Genomic DNA, 18,857 nt, shown 5'->3' with positions numbered 1-18,857 from the left:
GCCATTTAGAAAATAACATACTCAGCTGCCTGTTTGTAGTGCTTCAAGTCTTTCCTCAAATTTTTGTTCTCATTTTCTAAAAGCATATTCTGGGTGTAGACATCTGGAACATTCCCAACCTCTCTAAGTTCAGTTATTCCTTTCTGTATTAACTCATACCTAGGATAAAATCAAATAAAAGGCTTTATGTTGTGTCTTTCTACTAAGTTGGCTTAATTCATGTATAATTCAAAAAGCTAAGTCTTAGGGAATGCTTAGTTAGTTGCAGTATTATTTTTATAAATTAAAAGTCAAAACAATATATTTTTTAAATAAAATATTAGTGAATTTCTAGGTATAATATCATTATGGTACATAAAATATAACTGAACATCTATGTTCCAGGCATTAATCTAGACACCAGTAAAAGTAACAACAGTCTCCATCCCTATCTAACGGAGCTTTCATTCTAGCATGGATCGGGAGACATTCTATGAAGTAAAATAAAGCAAGGAAGAGGGATGGAGAGACTGAGGTGGACAGTGACAGTCATTTGAGCTATTTTATATAAGATGATCAGAGAAAGTATGCCTGACAAAGTGGTATCTGAGCAGAGACCTGAAGGAAATGAGGGACTAAGTTCATGTGGATATGTGGGAGGACCATTCTTCACTGATAGAAAAGTACATGTAAAGGCCCTGAGACCAGGAGGTGCTTGGCACACACAAGACAGAGCCAAGAGCCAGTATATCTGGAGGCTCTGGAGCCTGAGCCAAGGAAGTGAGCAAGGGAGAGAGGTGAGAGATGGATCAGGAAGCAGCAGGGAGCTAGAGAGGAGTGTGATTTTACTCTGAATCAGACTGAAGCCATTGGAAGGTTTTGAGAGACAAGAGACACTGGTCAGATTATGTTTTAAAAGGATTAGTCTGGCATCTGTTTGAAGAAGCCGACTCTAGGGGAACAAGAGTAGAACCAGAGAGTCTAGTGAGGAGGCTGCTGCAGCAGTCCAGGAGAGAGAGAATGGTCCTTGAAGCAAGTGGGTAGCAGTAGAGATTATGAAAAATGTGTCCCTTCTGGACAAGCTGTAAAGGTAGAGCCAACAGGATTCTCTTATGGATCAGCTGTCAGGTCTTGGTAAAAAAGAGAAGTCAAGGGTGATTCCAAGGCTTCTGGCTGAGCAGCAGACAGCCATTTACTAAGATGGGGACAAATGCAGTAGGAGCTGGGTGGTTGGAGAAATCAAGGAATTGCTTCTACTCATGATAAATGCAGTATGTCTAGCAGGCATTCAAGTGAAGATGGATATTGAGTATATATGTCCAGAGTTCAGGGAAAAAGTCAGGGAGTGCAATTTAAATTCGGGAATCATTAGTAAATAGATGCTGTTTAAAGTCACAAGATTGGATGAGGCTAGCTAGGGAGTAAATGGAAAGAGAGAAGTGAAGAAGACCTAAGACTGTTTCAAGACTGGGAAAAGGAAACACTACCAAACAGAGACTAAGAAACAGAGGACAGTGAAATAGTGGGAGAATATGAGACAGTTGTGGCTCATGGACCAAGCAAATAAGAAATGGACAGTAGTGACAAATGCTGCAAGGAGGATGAATAAGGAGTACTGAGGATCAAACACTGAATTTGGCAACATGAAATCGCTGAAAAAAGTTTCAGTACAGCCATGGAGACGAAGGCAGAACTAGAGTAGATATAAGAGAGCAGGAAATGAAGTAACAACAAACTCTTTCACGGAACTATGCTATAAAGAAGAGCCTAGAGAGGCTGGCCTGGTGGTGCAGCGGTTAAGTGCGCACGTTCCACTTCAGCGGCCCAGGGTTTCCCGGTTTGGATCCCGGATACCGACATGGCACCACTTGGCAAGCCATGCTGTGGCAGGCGTCCCACACATAAACTAGAGGAAGACGGGCATGGATGTTAACTCAAGGCCAGGATTCCTCAGCAAAAAGAGGAGGATTGGCGGCAGCTGTTAGCTCAGGGCTAACCTTCCTCAAAAAAAAAAAACAAAGAAGAGCCTAGGAAATCAAGATCAACCTAGAAGAAGATGTGGAGTGCAGGGTAATTTTTTTTCTTTCTTTTTAATATATGATATATTATTGCACATCTGTATGCTAATGGGAATGATCCATCAGAGAAAGAAAGAGTTTACGACACAGGAAAGAGAAGGGACAATTGCAGGAGCAATGTCCTTGAGTAGGTGAGAGAAGTTGGGATCCAGTAAACAAGAGGAGGGTCAGCCTGAGAGACAGCATGTATGGCTCCGCCTTGGCGACGGGAGAGCAGAATGCCTGAGAACAGGGGCGGCAGGTCAGCACAGAGGAAGGCAGGAGTCGTGGATTTTCTCTTCCATTTTCTCAGTGAAATAAGAAGAAACATCAGAGAATCATTTACAAGTTTGTAAATAATTACAATTTTAATCATTATATGTAGCAATCAATAAAGCTAAATAAACAATCTAAGCATAGAAAAATATTTCAAGTAATAAAGTTATTAACAAGAAATTCCTACAAAGCTTGCTACAGATGAGCTAAATATAGATTTAAAATTTTTAATTATCAGCATTTTCATATTACAAATCATAGCTTTATTAATTTATTATACATTAATAATCATATGTTTTTGTGTTATATATCTTATCTGATAGTTTAAAAACAGTAAGAGAATCCCTGCAGACTAGCCAGAAGGGTAAGATAATCAAATCAATATTAAGTAATATTTTTAATAATTTATAAAACAGCAAATAGATAACCATTTAATCATAAATTCACCATTTTATACATATTTGGAATATGATTTATACTTACCTCAGAAGAGAAGACATAAGGATTGATTGAATTATTGGACCATAAAATGTTTCTGACCATAAAATTGGATTTCGGCAACTTGTTTTATTTAATTAGGAAAAAAAAATCACTAAAACATTAGTTTGATAAGGAAAAAAGTGAAATATAGTCTTTTTAAATGCTATGTGAATAAATTAATATGTGGTAAAATAAGTACAAATCAAAACATAACATACTATATCACATATATCTTAGGACATTCAAAAATCATTTATCATGCAAAATTTCTGCCATCCATGTAAAAATATCAAAGAGGACTTTAACTTCACTAAAACTATTATAACACCATAAGAAAACTAGGAATCTTAATCTACAAACTCTAGAAATATATTTCTCACTAAATCTACATTTTCCTACATAAGATGTTTTGCTTTTGTTTCAAGTATGTGTAAATGTGTCTTTTAAAGAAACATCCTGGCCATTTATTTCTTGCTCCTTACTTACTCTCAGAACAAGACTGAAAGGCGTTCAGATGAAAAAAAGATTGTCATAACTATTAGGAATTTGAAATAAAATTTACTACCAATAGAATTTCCAATGAAATTATTGCCAATAAAATTGCATCAATGATCTTCATACTTACCATAAGGTCAATAAACTACTTAGAATTATATAGAAATGGAGGATACACATGTATTTCAGGGAGAAAGGGCATAGGCTTTCATGAGATTTGTCAATATACCAAAAGAGTTTAAGACCCACTGCCATGAATGATGAATAGTATGATAGAATTTCAGTAAACATATAAATGGTGTATTAAGAGTAAGGATTAGGGGCTGGCCCCGTGGCTGAGTGGTTAAGTTTGTGCACTCCACTTGGGCAGCCCAGGGTTTCTCCAGTTCAGATCCTGGGTGCAGACATGGCACTGCTCATCAAGCCATGCTGAGGTGGTGTCCCACATAGCAGAACTAGAAGGACTTGCAACTTGAATAAAGAACTATGTACTGAGGGGCTTTGGGGAGAAGAAGAAAGAAAAAGATTGGCAACAGATGTTAGCTCAGGTGCCAATCTTAAGGACAAAAAAGAGAAGGATTATTTTTCCTTCAAGATGGCACTTAAGTCATAGGATGTAAAAGAGAGGAAAATGGTAATCTAGATAATAAGAAGCATCAAATGAGAATTTTTCCTTGATGTTTTCAGAGAGAGTTAGGAAAATATTTCATCAACAAAGACAAAATCCCCTTAACTTCTGCCCGACCTGAGGATGCTGGAATCCCCAGCACTATCGTGACTTCTCACTGCAGAAGCACAGAGTCCTTCACAGAAAAACAGAATACAGTTGAATAATCTCAGTACCGGGCTCATGATTCTTCAAACCAGTATGGAAAACAGGCACAGATATGGACTCGAAATCAAGATATTCTAAGTTCTTTCAGTCTCCAGTCAAGGTGAAAGGCCCTTTTATTGATAGTCTTTTCAAGATTCCCTCGTATAATGCTACAATTCAGCACGGGGGTTAGAAGACGGGTCTGTGAGGTCAGCCTGGCCTGGGCTGGCTCTGCCATGTGCTGGCGGTGACTGGCTGCCACTTACTGAGGCAGACTTCCTCAGCTCCCTAGGCCCATTTCCTCTTCCATAAGATGGAGACAGGATAGGGGCTTCCTGCTACATACAGGTGTTGGCAGAAGTAAATGAGATAATGCATGAGAACATACCGTGCTAACAAAAATGATACAAAGTACATTCCTGAGTGATAAGCCTAATGCTTCATCTTCTTAAATATTTTTAAATCCTTCATATTTAATAAACACTATGTTAATTTTGGTTACAAAATTCATGTTAAATATTCACTTGCAAGGCTGTCTTCTTGATAACATAGTATATAAATAAATTTCTGCACATATACTTACAGAGCTCAAAATTGGCGTGTTGTAGCACAGTGGAAGAGTGAAGAGACTTTACACATTATACAAGAGTCACAACACGCCTGTGTTTAACTTAATCTTTACTGGGGAAAAAATTCTTACAACATGGCACATAACTAGAAGCCAACTCCCAATCAATTGAAGAAACAGCTAAATGCTAGAGGAAAAGTAGCAGTGTGGTATTCATTGAGAGTCAGTAATGTATACACCACACCACACATACTTCCCACACGCACTGGGCAACATAAGGGATTTTTCAAGGATAATTTTAATTCTAGGCTCTGGCTTTTAAAAAACCTAACCATTCCCAGAAAGTTGCAACGGCACTCCCCACATTTGAGTAATTATATATTATTTCAAATTGTATTGGCTAAAGACAGCAATATTTACCTTTTTTTGAAAATTAAATATACTAATTTATACTTTTTTCTATAATTAAGAAAAATTAAGTTAGTAATTAAATATTATAAATAATTGCTATATTACCTCAGATGGCATTTTTACTACCACTCAACTTTCACTGGAATGATAGGAACACAGGCCAAACTGGAGAGAAGCAAGGATTGAATAGGAAGTAAAAGAGAAAAGAAGGAAAGAAAAGAAAGACCCTGTTTTCAAAACATTTGGCTGTAAAAGAAAGAAGAGTTAGAGTGGGAGGTACTAAGAAGAAAATAAAAGAAGAGCCAAAATGTATGTTTCAGGTAAGTAAGCGCCGAGCTTGTTAAGAGCCAGCAAAAAACGGTCCAGTGGAGGGAAAGAGATGGTTGACATATGCTCAGGTAAGGGTACTTAAAGCGTACTACCATATTTTCTCCATTTTAACCCCTTCTTTAATTTTGACCCCCGGGAAATTGTCATTGTTCACAGAGTTTCTAAAATGGACAAGAAAATATCATTGACTAAACCCACAGCGCAGACTTTTATGGGTCACAGAAAAACTTCCTGCAACGTTCACATATATATATATATCTTTTTTGTAAATGGCCAGAAAATAAATATTTTAGAATTTGCAAAAAAAGTTTTCCAGGCCATAAGGTCTCTGTTGTGACTAATTAACTTTGCTATTATAGCATGAAAGCAGCCACAGACAATACCTAAAAGAGGTCATGCTGTGTCCCAATAAAATTTTATTTACAAAAACAGAGAGCAAGCCAGATTTGGCCGAAGAGTCTTAGTTTCCTGAACCAGATTTAAAGGATTTACTGCAATTACTGTTCGAGAATTGAAAGAACATAAGTCAAATTTTACTGCCCAAGTTTTTTGGGTTGTGGTTTGTTTTTTTTTTTACAAACAATGGAGAAACCTTGTTTTGTCACCTTTTGTAAGATTAAATGAATTCATAGCAATGATATATTATGTGTTTTTCTCCACAAAAAAAATGTTAAAAATATATATTTAATATTCCTATTGTCCTACTATGCAGAATAGTAAAGGTTTTTGATCAAAGTCAAAAATGTTTCATTTTTAAATTTTGGAAATAAAAATACTCACTACACTGTAATCTCATTACAAGCTGGCAGCTGGAGATAAGGATAATTCATTATTTGAACCTCAATATTACTAAATCCACATAAGAAAGAGATAGTTATACAAAGTTTACTTTATGATTGTAATATGCTAGCTAGCATGTTTACTTAGGGGTTCTATAAATCCTAATACTATTATAGTTTTCTGAAATTTCACCTCAATTCAAACCGCTAAATCTAAAAGGGTAACATGGCAACAAGCACCTAAAAGTACACTTGGTCCCAGATTTCTCCAAGGGAATCATTTCTGGCCAAATACATAAGTACTACGTGTCCTGACACATATTCTTAGAAGAAAAAAAGGGAACTGAACCACATTAACATTTCATTTCATTAGTATCGTGAATTAATCATTTACCTAGTTTTACAAAAATGTATTTTCTAACACATTTGTAATTATTTCTTAGAGACATTTTTATAAAAATCATTCACATAATTTTCAAATTTAATAGGAATAGTATTATTTTTCTACCATCAAACTTGCACTTTTCCCTGAACTATATTAATGAAAAATGGTTCTCTTCATTAAATTTATTAATATTAGATATGCAATTTAAAATAATGAAACTGATTTTCTTATATATGCATGGTCTCCAGAGATGAGAACTAACACAAGCAGAAAATAAGAATTACAACACAGTTGGATTAGTAGAAGTTACAAATTGTCCCTATATTTAAAATCATGATTTAGCCCCAAAACACTCAAAACATCTTTAGATATATTACTCTCTCTTTCTATGATATACAATGGCTTTTAAAGATCAAATATATTTTCATATCCAACTATTTACTAATATTTTGTTAAAGAATGTTAGACTCTAAAACATGCCTGTTGACATTACTGCTGCAGCAAAAGAATAAAGACAGCATGCCTGCTGCCTTTCATAACCAATAAGTTATTCAAGTCTTCGATTATAACAAGAAAATCTTGTGTTTAGTATCATTTGAAAATATAATTCCACTTACTTCTAAATGAAGAAATACTTACAGAAAAAGAATCAGTTGTGTGAGTAGAGAAAGGCAGGCCATTACACTAGAAGTACAACGAGCAAAGCAGGACTGTTAGTAGGATGTCTGTTTTTTTTAAAGATTGGCACGTGAGTTAACATCTGTTGCCAATCTTCTTTATTCTTCTTCTCCCCAAAGCCCCCAGAACATAGTTGCATATTCTGGTTGCAGCTCCTTCTGGCTCTATGTGGGACGCCGTCTCAGCATGGCTTGATGAGTGGTGCCATGTCTTCACCCAGAATCTGAACCTGTGAAACCCTCAGCCACCGAAGCGGAGGGCGTGAACTTAACCCCTCGGCGACCGGGCAGGCCCTAGTAGGATGTCTTAAAGCAGGAAATAATACCCTTAATAATTATGCAAAAGATTTCATAAAATTTTATTTCATAAAATAACTTTGTATTATACAACTCCAGGAGACATCCCATTTTCATGATTTTTGAAAATCACCTACATTTGAATATTTAGGAAAAATATTTTAAAAATTTCTTTAAAATTGGTAACCTGAAGTGTGTATTTGTGTGTGTTTGGGTGTGTGTGTGTGTGTCTATGTTGTGGTTTTAGTGGTGGGGACGCGAAAGTTTTCCATCCATTTCAGCCACTTTGTATAAGCTGAGTCACTTCAAAGTTTTTTAAGACGGTTAAAAAATATACATGTTAAATAATGTTAGTATTTCTAGAGAACTATTTATCCACTGAATCGTTTACCATTCAGACTGAAAGCAATCAAGAGTTCTGGTCATTCCCATTTTGATCAGGAAATTACACAGAAAGTCTTCTATTACTTCAGGTACCACTGGCTTTGAAGGAAGAACCGTTTTCTGCTCCTGAAATTTAAATGTACAATTATTTATTTTGAAAACATCAAAGCTTTCTTTAATGGTACAGATAGCCTTTTCATTCACACATTCACTTTGTAAACTATTTTTGTTGAGTGTTACGTTCCAGGGACTGTTTTAATCACTAGGGATGAAGCAGTGATAAAAACAGTCTTCATAGTCAATAGTCTAATAGTCAAGTGGATGGAGACAGAAAATGAATAAATTAAAAATATATAGTATGGCAGATGGTACTAAGTGCTTGGGGGAAACAAAAGCAGAGGATTGAAGCGAGGCAGAGCCACGTGTGGGGAGATCTGTGTGTGGAGCTGGGCGGCTTTGTATACAGAGTGATGAAGGAAAATTTCACTGATAAAGTGGCATCTGAGCATAAGTCTAAAGAGGAGGTAGTCACGCTCCAGACACAGCATAGCAAGTACAAAGGCCCTGAGGTGAGAGTGTGACTGGGTTGTCAGAAGAACAATATGGAAGTCAGCTTGCCGTTTCATTAGCGTGTAATACATTAAAAAGAGAAAAAAAAAGTATGGACCTTTTAATTCTTTAAATTATCATTATAAAAACACAACTCAGAGAATTCACCAGACTTGTGATTACCAGAGGGAGAGAGTGGGGGGAATTGGAGGAAGGTAGTCAAAAGGTACAAACTTCCAGTTTGAGTGTAGCTAACACTGCTGTATGATATATAGAAAGTTAAGGGAGTAAAAAATCGCAAGAGTTCTCACCAAAAAAAGAGAGAGAGAGAAAGAGAATGCTTTTGGTAGACTGACTTTTAGAAACGCTATGGAAGAAATTATGTACCATTGAGGGGGCTTGCAGTACTACGTGTATATTTAATAAAGGAAGTCAGTCAGTCTATCAACTAGGTCAGGGGTCAGATAAACATTCTTGTAAATAAAGTTTACGAGAATACGGCCATGTCCATTTGTGGACATATTGTCTATGGTTGCTTTCGCACTACATGAGAGAGTTGAGAAGTTGCAACAGAGATCTCACGGCCCTCAAAACCTAAAATCTTTAGTATATGACCCTTGAGAAACAAGTTTAAGACCCCAAAAATGGAGGTATTTCACCAAGTGAGATACAAAATTAGGAGAGCCATAAAAACTACCAAATCACGTAAGTCAGTGTATAAAATAAATCAAACAAGGAGCAGATTCTTAATAATATCAAGAGCATCTTTGTCTCCAGAGTTTTCATTTTCTTCTCATTGGCAAGAACACACTAATCAAACTGCTGATCATTCAGACAGATCTGTTTTCACCTCCAGAAACGCAGCAGTGGACGTTCCTCTCTATTTCTCCTTTCTGACCTGGTAATGGTTACATGGTGGGTTACACAGAATGCACGGAAAGCTTACACAGAAATTCACTAAGGAAAGAGAATCTCTGTTGCCCCAAAAAGTTCTTTTCAAAAGTGCTATGCACAATTTAATGCTGATGTTAATTCCTAGTAGCTGCTAAAACATTCAAAATAGTGAGCTGAAGCAAATTTAGGGGGCGACAGAAAATTCCTGACAAATGACTACAGTTTTAAAACGAATTTTTTGAAAGCTGAAGCAGAATAATTTGGACTCTCTTTCCTACGATCATTAAAAAACAATAGTATCTAACAGATTATGTCCAGGACCCTAGTGAAACATCACGGGAGATGCCAAAGCTGCAGAGCACAGGAGAGCTGCTTTCAAGTCTTTGCTTTGCGGTGAACAATTACGTGTAATTGTCAGGTAAGGGCACGAAGCGAACGTCCATTGTATAATAACAAATGCTACCCTGGCATTTTGTTCCATAAACTTGACTATGATATTTTAGGATGAGATGGCGATAGTTGAGAAAATCAGGAACACAGGAGGAAGAGGAGGAGAGGGAGCCCGGGCCTGCTCTAGTTTCTAAAGATGCCTGCAGGCTGCTTACAGGATGTTTGTACGGTTGCAATACAGCTAGTAGATTCCTGCCCTCTCAAATAAATGTTTCCTTTCTCTCTTCCTGAATACACCTGTTACACACTCCTTGAAACATCCAGAACAGAAATCCAACCACCTTAAACTGCCATGGTTCTTGCTTACACATTGAGATTTATAATCCTCTTAATGGAATGAAACTATATTTTATCTCAGAGTTCAGAACCATTGCACCTATTAAGGAAACGGATATGGTATCGAATACACAATTTCAAGTTTATGAAATAAAACATGCAATCAATTCTCAAATTTTTCATCTATATCACCAAGGTTTAAAGAAAATCCTAAGAATGTATTTAAATGTATGCCAACTATTCAATAAGTAGTCTTCATTAATTTTTTAACAAATAAGGCTTAATTCCTTCCAACTTTTAACTTTTCAACTATTTCAACTACTTCAACTACTTTTTAACTATTTTTCAACTATATTCAACTTTCCTGATAGTAGGACTTTTTACTTGCAATCTTTAATGAAGATTTTAAAAGTCCTCATTGAATGGGGACTATTGCATCCTCTAATACGAAAGAAAATATATCTTATTTACAAATAGATGTAATAAGGTCATAACAAAACGGAGCTGGTTTCATAAGCAATAAATACTCTTTAAAACAGAAAGCCCATAGCACAACTCAAAACGAGTTTTTGAAGATAAAATACTATAGGAATAAAAAACAAGTTAAAAATACATAACTAATATCCTCATCAAGATGAACTATTATTTCACATTATCACTTAAATTCTTAAATAATATTTTATGTTATTATTTCATATAATTATTTATTATTTAAAATTATTTGAATTTAAAATGATTTAAATTATTAAATTATTGAATAATTTTAATTATTCCATTTTAAAAGCTTAAGGGGAATTTTTGTGAATTTTCTGCATAGCATTTTCCTCCAAAGAACTCAAAAAATAGGTAAAAAGAAGTTAAATAAGAATCGACCAGCTATAAATATGCCAGAAATCTGGGAAGTTAACTCTTGCAAGGTTATGATAAAAGAAAGCTTCTGAGAAATTGATAAGAGAATGACTGATATTTGGTTCAGCAGATATGACAGGTCCTGCATTGTATTTCTGTCTTCCTTGGATTCATCTTTGGATTTACAAAGACCTTCTAGCAGGACACCACATACAAAAAAGAATTACAGTTTAGGTCATAATTTTTTCACTCAGAGATTCATTTATCCATTTACTTACTCAACTGCTATTCATTTAGTACCTACTAAGTGCCATGCACTGTGTCAGGCTTATCTACTTTATCAGCACCAATACAAATAAGCAGTACATAAAATATTTTTTTACACCCCTTTTTACTTAATGACGTAAAGCAAGAGGGAAGATGATGAGCAGCAAATACACATATCATGCAACTATGTTGATTCACAGCTCATCATTCAAAATGCTACATTTTAAAACTATTCCTATAAATCATTGCATTGAGATATCCAACAGACTCATAAGTCCACATAGCAGCCCTCACTTTGTGTCTACCTAGAAGGAACTATATCCATAGGCTACGCTAGAGAATGCAGTTTACTCTGAGCCATTTATAGCAGAATATAACCAATTCTGGCTTCAAGAAATACTCCTCGCGAGCTTTTTAAAATTTTGAGTGGACATATATTTTGGAAAGGAGTTACTGGACTTCCAGACTAAGGAAGTATAGAAAATATGGAAAGAAAATGGAGTGAAGTCTATCCCATATTATTTCGCACTGAGGAAGTCAAATCTGAAACTAAATAAGTGTATCACAATCTCCTCCACATTTCTCCGTAAGAAAAGTTTTCATCATTGAATAAAAGCATCCTTCTTAATTAGTGTTAGTATGAAAATATAAAGCGCTTTCAAAAATATTTTTGCCATCATCATTAAATTATTGCCAATTTTTAAATGAGTTTTCAATTTTATAGGAATGCCATCATTTTACGTACTTTTAATTGGTGGCATTATAATCAGAAAGCATCCTCCACCATATTCTTTAGTAAAATTCATTCATAAGAAAAAAATCATAATATGTGAAGCATTCCCTGTAAGCTAAATATTTCCATGAAAAAAAAAAAACAGAATGCTTACAAAACAGACTGGAGAATCTGTATACAATACCAAATTCTGTACATGAGTGTTGAAAATCCTTGGTTTAGTCTCCAATGAGACTAAACAGGCAGAGTTCTGAGGACAGGTGTCATTCGTTGCAAAGACGTGCAGGAGTAATCAGATGTGGATGATGAGGATGCCGAGAAGAAGAAACACGACTACTCAAAGTGAAGGTTTGATGATAAACAGGAGGGAAAAAGGTAGAGCACGTGATAGGGCTGCATTTAATAAGGACAGTGAAGGACTCAAAATTTAAGTGACTTTCAAAACTTCACATTATAAGTATCACTGCTAAACTTTAGGGTACAGTTGTGTTCAAAATTCTCACCAAAATGTGAGTGTCTATAGCCTGTTCTTGGACCATGTGAATTGCTTTTGCCAGATCTTCTTCACCTTCTGGAATGCTAAAATTGTCATCTGGTATCTAAATAAATCACAAGGAAAAAAGATAGGAAGAGTGAGTAGGAATATAAAAATACCTTATTTCATTTCAGAAATAATTCTTTCCTCACAAAACAAACGATCGAAGAAATATACTTTATGTAAGACACCATGTCATTCTGAAGTTCTATGAAAAATGGATAACTAACAAGCAGGAAGCTTTCTGACTTCCTTGTAAACATCACTCAGTGTCACTTCTAATAAACTCGAGATTATCTTATGAGCATCTGCTCTTATCTATAAAGGAATATGTAGCCTAACAACTCTACCGAAAAAATGTTAGGCTATCTAAATGCCGCTATTCTCTCCTCATCCCAGATTTTCTCCATCATTACTTTTTTATAACTATTTGCAACTGCAAATCTCTATTAAAAACAAACCAAAACTTACTACCCAAATGTTAAGTTTTTGGAAGAATGCAATTGACTCTCATTATGATATTAATGATAGTTAACACTTACCACAAGCTTCTTATGTAGTGATCAGAGTTTAGACTTACTAACGCATTCAGTAATTTCATGTGGTACATATTAACATTGTCTCCATTTTACCAGCAGTAAGAAAGTCTATCTTCTACGTTTGTTCTGTCTTTTGCTTGCCCAGGCCACAGATGACCAGGCTTGCTTCCACAGTTTGATCTGCACCTGCTGTCATCTAAGTGTGACTCTATCCTCCAAGTCTCAGAAGTAACGCTAGGTCTCATTGGAGGAAGGAATTAAAGGAAAGGTGTGAGACAGGAACCACATGAGACAGAAGAATAGTCAAGCTGAAAGGAAGCACCGGACCTGAGCTCCAGCTTGGCAGTGGGCAGCTGGGAACCCTGCCAAGAGCAGACTGCAGGACAGGGGATGCTGCTAGACAGCGATGACAGTGTGCAGGGTGGATCCACACTGCAGGTGACAGGGAGCTGCCTCTGAGGCACAATTAACAGAAGAACCAAAAGAACCAGATGTATTAACCAATCTGAATTTTTAATAGATTTTTCACACTTAACTCTTAACCAGCTAATATTAGCTAAATTCACTTGAAAATCTAGCACCTCTTAAGGAAAAATAAAATAAAATAAAGTGAATATTTCACAAGAATGACTGTAATGAATTTACAGAATACCTAAAATGAACAAATTACCTCTTCATATTCATAATCATCTTCAGATGCTTCAGTTATGGTGACCTCTGAAATCTTGTCAAGTTTTAATCTCAAAACATATGGAATAAAATTATTATATTTAAAATTGATTTGACTTTAAAATACAGTATTAGATCCACTTATCTTACTAAGTTTGGAAATACATACAATTTAAGCTCTTTTTAAAAAATTTCCCTTCCCTATACAGCCTACAAATATAAGAGATGTTTTAAAGTAAAATATTTTAACTATTATTCTAAATTATTTTCTATACAACCCAACCCCATGAAAACCAACATTTCTGTCTGTTTACTATTTAATGATTTCCAACTCGAGTCTAAGAAGGCTTACAAAATAATGTATATAGTATCAAAATATAAATTAGACAGAGATAAGAAAAATGGATGGGAAAACTATCACAGTAAATTTTTCAAATTTATGTGAAACAACGCTAAATTTTCCAGAGTTCTTGAGTCACTCACATGCAGTGTGACTTCTTCATTTGGTTTAAAATATTATGAATGAAAAAATCAAAAGGACGCCAATATTTAAATATAAAAAATAGTAATAAGCACATTTCAGTGTTTTCAGCAATAAAAGTTACTTAAATCTCTATTACTTATATATCTCTGTTTTAAAATTGAATTCTCTTCTCAGGAAAGGTAGCCTAATTTTTAAGCAAATGTAAACTATACAGTAAGAATTCAGTAGTTCATCAATTATCAAGAAATAAGCATTAAAACATCAATGGAAATGATTCTAATAAATCCTAACAGCATTGCTGTAAGACTTTCAAAAATTACAAGCTACTCTCATTACAAATGAAAACTTCAAGATAAACTCTAATTTTAAAAGAAATCACAACATATACCAGTAATGCTACTTTGTTGCATTTTTTTCAAATGTACATACTTGGTTATGCCAAGTTTAAAAGGGATGAAATTAAATACTTTATTGCACAGTGATGGTTACGAAAATCAAAGACGAGATTAGCCAGTTCTCATTTTGCTGCTGGTTATGAGACATGGTCTCTGTTATTCTGCCTTCCAAGAGTTAGCTGAAAGTGTATATAACAACTTCTGTTGTTTGTAATAAGAACTGATAACACTCACCTAGTATTTAATAGAAGTCCAGCACCGTCCTAAGGGTTCTGCATATATTAACTCACTTGATCCTCATCCTACCTAGAGGGTGGAACATCCTACCTACGAGGCCCCAGAACTCAGAGGCACAAGGCTGCACAGCTAGGACCCAGCAGAGCTGGACATCAGTCCCAGCAGTTCAGGCTCCACTAGGCTCCACTGGGCTCCACTACCTCTCTTGTTATTCTCTATGGGTTTTCTGTGCTATGTAAATACTTGAGGTACTTGCCAATTATCTTGCACACAGTTCTAAACCTGAAAAGATAGGGAATGCACTCATGTTACTCATCCCCATCATAAGCAATAACTCTTCACTGCTTGTCTTATCACTTGAGATGACACTTAAGCCTAGTTCAGTTAGGACCAGTTCTCAGGAAACAGATATTTATGAAAGGGCCAGTATTTTATCGTCAAATATGAGTGTCTCTCCTAAGAATGTGGTGAAAAGTAATTCAGGCTCAAAAAGCAACTAATTAAAAGTAGATTAAACTACAAGAGAAAAAGTTGCACACCTGCGGTCCATCCCATAACCTTGAACTCACCTCACCTGTAGTGAATACCAGGCATGAAGTACCTTCTTATATTAGTTACCTGTTGCTATGGAACACCTTCCAACAGCATTTGCCTCATTCTCCTTTAATTCCTTGCCAGTAGCCTCCTTAAAAGTGATCAGGCTTCCACCAACAGTCTGTTCACTAACATCCTACTTAAAGTACTTCCAACATTTGCCCAAGGCTCAGTTCCAAAGCCACTCTGCTACTTTAAAATATTTCTTATGGTAGAACCCCACTTTCAGGTATCAAAATTTTTATTTTTTACTTATTTCTGCATAACAAGCTCCCCAAAACTGAGGGCTTAAAAGAACAATAAGCAAGGGCCAGCCCAGTGGCATAGTGGTTAAGTTCGTGCACTCCACTTCAGCAGCCCGGGACTCATGGGTTTAGATCCTGGGTGTGGACCTAGCACAGTTCGTCAAGCCATGCTGTGGCGGCATCCCACATAAAATAGAGGGAGATGGGCACAGATGTCAGCTCAGTGACAATCTTCCTCAAGCTAAAAGAGGAAGATTGGCAACAGATGTTAGCTCAGGGCCAATCTTCCTCACACACACATGAGAACAATACGCATCTTATCTCATAGTTTCTGCAGGCAAGAATTCAGTAGTGGCTTATCTGGAGGATTCTGATTTGGGGTCTTTCATGAGGTCTCAGTCAAGATGGCAGACAGAGTTACAGTACAAGATGGCTCACTGATATTGCTAGCTGGAAGTCTCAGTTCTCAGTGGGTCTCTCCACAGGCTTCTTAAACATCCTCAAGCCATCGTGGCTAGCTACCCACAGAATAAGCAATCTAAGAAAACAAAGTGGAAGCCACGATATCTTTTATGACCAAGCCTCAGAAGTCATACATCATCATTTATTTAATATCCTATTGGTTACATATGTCAACCCTATTCAGTACATATGGGGGCTACAGAAGAGCATGAATACCAAGAAGTGGGGATCGCTGGGCATTATTTGGCAGGCTGGGTACCACACTACCTTATAGGGTTTCAAGAGCGAATCATCGGGCTTATAGTAAATGTTATACAAGTGTTTGTTCTTATTTTCCTTGTTTTGGAAAGAGTTAAGTACCTATGGAGAAGTCTCATAAGTCTCCCATGGCCTAATTCCCCCAAATGTTAAGATGAATGGATAAATCAAAAACATTCTAAATCTTTCTTCTTTTCTAGATTTATATTTTTCTGACACATTTTCACTTAATAAGACAAAATTTCCTAAGATTCAGCTACAGGAAGTCAGCTTCTTTTTTGTAGAAAAGTACGTCCTTTTCTGCGAGGCAGCTACCAGAGGCCAACTTTGTAAGAAGTCACTTGTCTACATCTCCACAAACCAACACCATCCTTTTTCACTGCTCACATATACTAAATTTCACAAAGAAATAAATATTCTAAAGTCATCTGCATAGACTTTAAAATTGTGCATAATCCAACTCACAAGATTATTGTGAGGAAGAAATATCAAAGCATAGGTTGTTAAACATGGCAACATGTAGAGGGAAAAACATGATTTGTCCTCAAAGCTTTGAAAATATCAAACAACACTTGTATGCGGCTACCCAGAAAATATTTGAGGCAACAGCTTTTAATCACTAATAATATATTCTGTTTCCCCAAAATGAAAAAGATTAAGGGAAAAAATAACTACCATTTTATAAAGCTTAACAAGTATTGTCATATGGACCATAACCATGTTTATTCTCACAACAATCCGTGAGATTGACTGGTACAGATACAGTTATCACTAAATTGAGAAAAAAGAAACTGAATCAGGTGGATTAAAAGATTTTCCAGGAATCACAGAGCTATGAGTGACAAAGACAAGTTTCTTGAGTAAAAACATCATGAATTTTCCAGCTTACCCATAGAGTTTCTACAGTGACACAACAGGAATATGCAATTTCTACTAAGATCCTAGGTAACGAACTCTCACCTATTTGTCTTCTAAACTCTCCGGTGTGATATTACCAACAACCAAATCAAATCATTTAAATATCTCAATTTGAAGACCCTAAAAGAGGGAGAAGTATAAAAGACCTACAGGACTACAGACTCAAAGACTAAATTAACCAAGGGCAAGAGATTAATGAGACAAAAGATCAGAAAGAGGATGAACATCACAAACAGGAACCAGCACTCTCCTTGAGGGGCATTTTTAGTATCCACAAAATGTTTTGTATAGAAAATCTTCCCAGAAGCAACTTAGTTGAAATGTGATGTTGCAGTGTTACTGAAGAAATAAATGTACTTTTTGGCACGTATGCTTGTATGCATCTGTTTATCTGGCTAGCCGGTCAGCAACACATGGACAAATGCACAGACAAATCCCCAAACGACTCTGTGGCAGCTTACAAATATGCATACAGTACCAAATATAAAAATAAATGAATATGGAAATTAGACGAAAAAGGGAAACAGTAGGAATAAGATAAAGGAAAAGATGCGGTACATGCCATCAAGCCTCATGAACTTTGTTGAACATAAGCCACAGATCTGATTCCCAGCAGTCAAGGTAAAGAGGGGAATGTAATCAGATAGCAATTCAGTATCCAGCCAATGAAAACAGACGAGTTTCTAAGCAGATGTACAGCAATTTCTGGTTCCAAAGGCTGAGAGAAATTACACTCTTAGGTTCTCATAAAGAGAACACTGTGGACTGTACAGATATTGATCCCCCGGGCCCTCAGGAGAGCCAGAAAAACAGAGTGCAGCAGGACCTGATGGAGCCCCATGTGTGACAAGGCTGGAAAGCACTGCCTTAGCAGCAGCATTGCCAGAGCGGAAATGGGCAATTCATTAACAATTGCCTGAAAAATAAAAGCCTTTATTCTGATTCTACTTTTACTGGGCAACTTTCTCATCTGTAATCAAATCTCTTAGGTGATCCCATTCTGCAGGAAATGTCCAGACAGTTAAGCTGCTCATAGTTCTCATGCAAAGTTATCACTCCACTGCAGAATAATAAGCCAGCATTCTGGCTTAAAATCAGTTTCTTAATGCCAAACTGACTCTGAGCCCTTACAAAACTCCCTTCCCATTATCTGCCTAGTATTCCTTCAAAAAAGAATATCATTTTGAACTCCATTTCCAAAATTCATTTTTTTCCACCTTGTCTATTCCACTCAGATCTGGTTCTTGCCTTTCTACCTGCTTCAACTTGACTTGACACTTAATATTGTGCCTGGTTTTCTAGTCTGCTCTTGCCAGGGTATTGTCTATGGCTCCCTTCCTCCCTGGCCTGCAGCCACAGCCCACAGTCCCACCTACTCCAGGCCAGGTTCTGTAGCCTAGAGTCACAGCCTAGACTCAGACGGAGGGGCCCACTCCTCCACACCTCCACTTACCGTAGAAGGAACTGAGTAGTACTCGTGAGTTTGCATAGTATGAATCAGTTCCCATGAGTGAACTAATTGCTAGTATCTGCACTAGCAGAGTCCTCACCAGATTCTTATAGAAGATCTA

General features: G+C 36.4%; 1 protein-coding gene across 7 annotated transcripts in view; it reads right to left on the bottom strand.

The window, feature by feature from the left end:
* Nucleotides 1–18,857, bottom strand: part of SPAG16 (sperm associated antigen 16) — a 1,027,170-nt gene that overhangs the window by 888,896 nt on the left and 119,417 nt on the right. For 3 of the 7 annotated variants that reach the window (XM_070269235.1, XM_070269234.1, XM_070269236.1), the window contains 3 exons: nt 12,454–12,549; nt 7,940–8,058; nt 22–159 (listed from right to left, as the gene is read on the bottom strand). In XM_070269235.1, coding sequence (XP_070125336.1) covers nt 22–159; nt 7,940–8,058; nt 12,454–12,489 — 293 coding nt within the window. In that variant the 5' untranslated portion in view covers nt 12,490–12,549. Of the gene's footprint in view, nt 1–21; nt 160–7,939; nt 8,059–12,453; nt 12,550–13,694; nt 13,765–18,857 lie in introns of all 7 variants that reach the window. The other 4 variants (XM_014740282.3, XM_070269231.1, XM_070269233.1 and 1 more) reach the window with 3 other exon arrangements.

This window comes from Equus caballus, chromosome 6 (assembly GCF_041296265.1).
Source record: "Equus caballus isolate H_3958 breed thoroughbred chromosome 6, TB-T2T, whole genome shotgun sequence".
Lineage (NCBI taxonomy): Eukaryota > Metazoa > Chordata > Mammalia > Perissodactyla > Equidae > Equus > Equus caballus.
The sequence above is the reverse complement of the archived record's forward strand: the minus strand, read 5'-3'. Positions and strand labels throughout refer to the sequence as shown.